The 6,638-nt window shown below is 39.9% G+C and overlaps 1 protein-coding gene across 2 annotated transcripts; it reads right to left on the bottom strand.

The window, feature by feature from the left end:
* Positions 1 to 241: 241 nt before the first annotated feature.
* On the bottom strand, positions 242 to 5,208 carry LOC103143101 (zinc finger and BTB domain-containing protein 16). Of its 2 annotated transcripts, none has more exons than XM_007559509.2 (3): positions 4,906 to 5,208; positions 1,573 to 2,615; positions 242 to 597 (listed from the first exon to the last, which is right to left on the bottom strand). In XM_007559509.2, the coding sequence occupies exons 2-3, from the start codon at positions 2,589 to 2,591 to the stop codon at positions 435 to 437; spliced, it is 1,182 nt and encodes a 393-aa protein (XP_007559571.1). In that variant the 5' UTR covers positions 2,592 to 2,615; positions 4,906 to 5,208; the 3' UTR covers positions 242 to 434. The 2 variants fall into 2 exon arrangements, with proteins under 2 accessions (XP_007559571.1, XP_016530528.1); XM_016675042.1 differs by having other exon boundaries at positions 490 to 676.
* Positions 5,209 to 6,638: the final 1,430 nt, after the last annotated feature.

The raw sequence follows: 6,638 nt of genomic DNA, 5'->3' as shown, positions 1-6,638 counted from the left end.
CAATTTTTCACAGTTGCTGAAAAACGAACATACAGTTCCATCAAAGACCAGATAAAGTCTTTATCGGCTAGATTGTACACTTTCACTCATGCACTTGCACAAGCTTCCTTGCAGATCCTATGTGAGCTGTCGGCTTCAGAAAACTTTATCCAAACATCAAATAAGTTAGATTTTTTTTTTGTCTAAGGACAAACCACGCTTTCGCTGCTGCACGTACTGTACTGTGTATATCTAGCTGTATCTAGTAACCACACTACTGCTCCTATTGCACCATGCTTTCAAAACCACAACTCTCTATCACTTTCCATTGCGTAGTTGCGTCGCTGGAGCCTGCTGAGGTTAAGGGTCACGCCAATAAGTGCTTTACAGTCTTGTTAAATTGACCTGTTTTACTCAGAATCAACACTCCTGTAGCTGCAGTCACAGCCACGGTCTCAGTGTGCTGTTCTCGTTGCAGCATTGAGGCATTTTTGCTTGATTACGTCCTTACCTAATTGTGTGGAGGCTGACTCCCGCAGCAACGGATCACAGAGGAGTCTTGAACTGCAGTGTTGGCACCCGTCAGCTCTTTCTCTGACTTTCGGCACTTCGGGATAGCTGCGAGAAGCATATTTTGTTTGTTTGAGTCCTGCAGATGGTACGGTACAAATCAAACATCTGTGCCAAAGACAAAAATCTGTGAAAAAAAAAATAGTTTCCTCTTATTAGAGAATATCAATTTAGATATTCTAAACTGATATTTAGAATATCAGTTCTAAATATCAGTGTGTCTCCTCCCCCACTGATTCCAACCACGGGATATTTATAGTGCCGCTTCAGGGTTTCAATAATATTTGCCTTTGGTGAAAAATTTGATTACAGGGAACAAGATAGTGGAAGACACCAGAGGAGATCTTCTTTTCCACACACACTCTCGCTTGCGTTCTGAACAATGTTTTTGTGGTGTACACACGGCCAGTCGAAACACAGAAGATACGTTTTCAGTAGGTGGAAAATCTTAAATTTTGTTAAGAAAGGGAGACGTGCAGGGGGCTCCCCTTTATTCACAATTTGGTTTTACTTCTGAAGGACTTGAAAGGATTTGGCTTTTTCTTTTGTTTTTTTTTTTGTTTTTCTGCATGAAAAAAGAAATTTGAAAAAACTATTCTCAGACTTCCTTTTCTCCTAATATCAGAAAGTTCAATGTCATTTTTTTTTTTAAATGACTGAAATACTGGAAAACATCTTTGATTTGGATCAATGAAACTATTTCTGCGTATCTAAATTTGGATTACGAGTTTCTTAAAAGAGACCGACAGATTTGATGTGGCAGGGAAGGGTTAACAGGTGAAACCGATCGAGCAGGAAAGTGCAGGAGGCTCAATCTCTCTCTCTCTCTCTCTCTCTCACACACACACACACACACACACACATCTACCGAAGCGGCAGTGAGTCAAGTACGATAGCTGTCGCAAAGGAACAACTGAGCAAGTCAGGGGGTTCTAAAATGAGTCTTCAGTAGGAAAAACATGGAGACAAATGAGAGAAAATAAAAACTGAACTTTCCAAGATTATGTCAGAAGTCTGTCTCACCTTGTTTCCACAGTTTGACTAGTGTGGCTCAATTTTTTTCTCTTCAAAATGCCGTTCTTGATCATGCTGCCCATCCTCGAAGTCTCCGTGTACAGATTTTGAGCGTAGGGGTGGGGGTGCAAACGTGAGTAGCCTAGTGCCGTGCTCTGAAGGGGAGTTTGAAAATGGGAACTGAGTAAAGGGAACATGTGTTGAGAAGAGAGGGGGAATGGACATACCACAGAGGTCTGGTTGGAGGACGGAAGGGGATGAGATGCAAAAAAGTTAGAGTAGTTCCCTGCAATTCGCATTAGGGTGTTCAGGTGATTCCCATTGTCCCACATGTTTGTGGGGAATGCCCACGCAGAAGAGAAGGAGGAACCGCTGCTGTTGGGCCTGGTAATGACACTATCTCTGTTGCACAGGGTCGCTGATATCGGGGACAATTTGGCCTTCCTTTTTGGGGATTGTTGGTTGGCGGGGACATCCGCAGAATCAGCGATTGAAGCACTTTCCATGACGATGCCAAAGCTCGGCTTTTCTACCGGGGAGGATGTTTTTTGGACTTTGCTCTCAGAAACTGGTCTACTCTTTTGCTTTTGATTTTTCTCTTCTACACTTTTCTCTTCCTCTGTGAGGTCTACTGCTTCTCCGTTTTTATCCTTCTCTCTGGCTTCGAGGCGGTCCAGCTGCTTGCGGCACTGGTCCTCCAGCAGCTGCATTTCTAAGACCTGGGCGGCTCTTAGCAGCTGCTGCAGGTCTTTCACCGGCACTTCAAGAGCTTGAGTGTAGATGAAGTCTAGGACTTGCTGGAAGGTGTGGGGAGAGAAATACTCCAATGTGCAATGGGCTGGGCTGTCTGCGTCGCCTTTGGCTAGGTGCTGTGCTAACGCTCTACTAGCGCAGGCTAGAACTAAGCGGTGCGCCCGAAACGTTTGGCTCTGCACCGAGATGATGGCGTCGCAAAGCGACCCTGATTGACGGAGGACATCTGCCTGCTGCAGAAAGTGGAAGTATTGGGTGTTGTTGATTCGAATCATCTCTGAATGTTCTGGAAATACGTTCTGAAAAGAGAAAACAACACACGAACGTGATCAGACGATTCCTACACTGTGCCGTTAATTTGTTGCATTTCTCTGGAATGGAAATCAGTGGCAGAAGAAAAAAAAATGTGTTTGCTGTGGTTTAAATAGTTCCCCCCCCACTCCTCCTAATTTAGTGTTGTCAAGTGGCGAGAGTCAAGGAGACAGATTGCACATGAGATTTAGTTAATCATTATAAAATATTTAATAACACGTTTCTTTTTCATCCAGCATGCAAGCTAATACTCATAATTTTTTAACCTGCCACAAAGACTAAAATTTACATATTTTCCTATGCTTCTGCAATAACATTCAACTCAATCACAGCAATGTGTCTTATCAGGCTAAAACATGCTGCTTTGTGAAAATGTACTCTGCTAAGTGACACTTTTGATATTCGCAGAGCACATATGCACTCTAAAAGCCGCAAAGCCCTAACAGTGTATGAAACCATGACTAATGACTGTACACTCGAGAAAACATGAGTAAAGTTTGAACGTCAACAACAATAAAACTGTATTTAGGTGTGACAGACATCAAATGCAAAAGTGTGCAGGGGTGTAATATGTAAATATCGGCATATCAAACAGAAATATTTGGAATTTTGCAACTAAAATTGAGAATCCAGAGATGAAAATGTTGCTGCTGTGTGTTTACCAGCTGCTTGGAAGGCTGTGGTCTCGAAAGTGTTTGACTCTTGCGATTTATAATGCACTGCTGCTTTTCCAAACTGAGGTCAGAAATTGTCTGTGGCACAATTTTAAACAACTTCAGTCGTTTCTCTGTTTGATGTTTTAACTACGACGGGAAAAATGGATAATTAGAAAATTATTTTCTGGAAGAAAAATGTTTAGTGCTGCTCTTTAACAAAAAAAAATGCATCGGACTGATCATTTTAATTTACATTTTTCAATTCCCATGTTGGAAAAAAATAAATAAAAACAGCAATACGTTCAAAGGACAAGTTATTTTTTGCAACAGTTTGGCCTCTGTTGATTTTTATCTTTACCATTTTTGCTCACATACACACTGAGCATAGTCCATACATGCAGCATCGAGAGTGAAAGTGACACAAGAGCAACTTTGTACATACTGTATACCAAGGTCATACGCAAGCTAAAGGTTTCACTTCAGTGTACACTTGATAAATAGAAAAATAAAAGTCATCATAGCAGATTGTAAACGTACTATATCAATAACACTCATTGTTCAGTTTAGGTAGATAAAGCAGGCATGAATTGGTGTGCAGAATATCGGCTGTGCAAATGGATGTAAAACTTCCCCGAAGGCGATTTTTGCCAATGCGACATAAGCGACTTTTCTACGTGTTTCGCATTTTGAATTTGCAATTCATTGATCTGAAACAAAATATAATACTATTATTACTTCTATTACCACTACTATTACTACTACTAATAATAATAATATTTATAATATTTATAATAATACTAATACTAATAATAATAATAATAATAATAATGAGAATATTGGTGGTCATGTGAAGCGACATTTTCCAAAAAACCTTACAAATAAAACATGCCTTAGCCTTTCATAGTTTTGAAGCAAATTAAAAGTTTGGAATACAATGTCTTTCCGTATTACTTTTCAATCAACTTTACGTTCTCTTTAATGTAACTGTTATGTTTTATTCTAATTACTGAGACAACTTTTTTTATTTTGTATTTCTTAAAACGTTTCCTCTTTGAAACCACAATTAATATAATTTGAAACAACAAACACAGTAGGAGGCCTTCAAATCACAATCAGCTGAAGGATTGCTCTTCGCTTTTTGTCAGACTTTGACTAATAAACTACATTTCCGGAAGTTTTCAAAAATATTTAAGTTAGCAAAAGAGTGTAGCGTACCGCATTCGAATCCACAGTGCACTCCTGCATAGTTATGTCACAGTTAGCTGGCGCTTGAGCTCCATTCAGCTGCAGTACAGTAAAATCTGAATGCTTACACAGGGGAAAACCATGCATGCATTTGTCAGATTTACACATCCTTTTACAGGACATGAACTCACAGTCATCCTCCCCGCAGCGCGCATGTAGAGGATTAAAGTCAAAGGAGCGCAGACTGATTTGAAAGACTCCGTGGGCTACAGAAGAGCACAGTAGTACTAGTTTTCACTTGATTTTCTTTAGAAAAATAAAAGGGTGCTAAAAAACGACAGAGGAGGATCAAGTGTATGTTCTTGTGGTTTCAAGTCTCGGAAGATGGAGGAAAAAAAAAAAAAAAGCAGAAATCTGCATGAATGAAGGCACTTACCGGGTATTTAGAGAGTTTTCTCCCAAGAGGGCGATGAGCTACCCTACATCATGACTGTACAGTGACTTCTGAAATGTTGGGGCACAGGTTGGTCTGTGGGACAAGGTGGTTTCCTCTTTGTCTGCATGGTCCCTCCTCTTCAAGTCTCCTATTGGTGCATTGATTATAGAGCTAAATGGCTTGGTTCATGCTATAAGAAAGCAACTTTCTGTTTTATTAACCCACATGTTCTAAAACTGCTTTGCTTGTTTGAAGTGCAAGGAAGTTTCTATTATTGTTCATTCAAAAGCAAAAGTAAAAAAAACCTTCTCTCTTTCTCTCTTCCTCTCTCTCTCACTCACACTCACTCACACTATGCATGCATACATGCATGCACATACATATATACATGTCTATAAAATCATACATATATACATACATATGTAGATATAGATACAGATATATAGATAGACATATAGATGTAGATGCAGAAAGGGAGAAATGCTAAGTAGGGAGAGAGGGAGAAAAAATGAGGACAGTGGCGGGATATTTGTGTGATGCTATATACCTGTGACAACCATAGACAGTTTCCTACCCCTGCAGCCATCGTGTGCTGGTCACTACATTAATAGAGTATTCTGTGCTGTGACAGAAACCACTTGAAAGCGACTGGCCTGTGACAGGAAACATGCAGGCCAAAGCCCATTGGTACTGACATGCAGGGAGGGCAGGCTTGCAAACGTGCACCCTCAAAATAGAGATGTCTGCTTTTTCCCTTTTGTCAGATATGTCAGATGTTAATGCGACAACCTTCAAAAATAGGCCAACTGTAGAGAGATGGTCACTTAAACAGACCACAGCGGTTGGCTAGTCCTACATTAGGTTTTCTGTAGCTTTTTTGTTTAAAACCGGTGCGTGCAGCAAAATTATTAATAACAAGTGGAGCTTGCTGCAGGAATCTATTTCCATCACGTTTCATTGCGTTATTCTCCTTTAATTGCACCAAATAACTCTGTTTTGTCAAGACTGAATCTCTTTTTCAGTTTAATTTTTTTTTGAAGTACTCTTTTGACAGAGTTTGTCTCAAAGACAAGCACAAACACTTCACCCAAGCACTTGACAGACATGCAGTAGTCTTCATTAGCTTTCTGCGTAAAAATTTTTAAAGCAACACCCTAAAACATAAACCGAACCTCTGAAGCAGAGGACAGAGAGTTTACCTGTCACTTCCAGAAGATGTTTGTGTTTTTGAGAAAGGTTTTTATTTCTGGATTTTTACATAACTGTTTCAGAAAAGGAAAAAGGAAAAAAGAAAAGCTGTTCTGTCTTTTACGCTAAGCAGGTGATCAACATTGTGGAGCACTAAACTCCTGAAGATGCGCCGCTCTTTGTCTTTGTGGAATTTAAACGCAAAGAAAAGAAAAGAAAAAAAAAGAAGAAGAAAAAAAGACGCTGAGCACTTTCAAACGCTCCGGCAGGAAAAAAGACAGACCTTGGTGCAACCAAACTGTTGTGGGTTTGAGCCTGGAGTTGCGCAGATCTGCTACAGGCAGATTGAACCTTCGGTGTTCTCAAAACTTAAAAAAAAAAAAAAAAAAAAAAAAAAAAAATTTTGTTGTTCAAGATGAAACAAAAAAGCATACAGCAAATACCACCAGCAAAGATGTGATCTCTGCAGTTTTCATGTCAACAATTTGGAGCATGTTCGTTGCACGGCAAGAGCAGAGGGTTCAACTTGTGATTCTGTGAAAATC

Source organism: Poecilia formosa, unplaced genomic scaffold, assembly GCF_000485575.1.
Source record: "Poecilia formosa unplaced genomic scaffold, Poecilia_formosa-5.1.2 Scaffold105, whole genome shotgun sequence".
Classification (NCBI taxonomy): domain Eukaryota; kingdom Metazoa; phylum Chordata; class Actinopteri; order Cyprinodontiformes; family Poeciliidae; genus Poecilia; species Poecilia formosa.
Note: the sequence above shows the minus strand (reverse complement) of the source record. Positions and strands in the feature narration are given on the sequence as shown.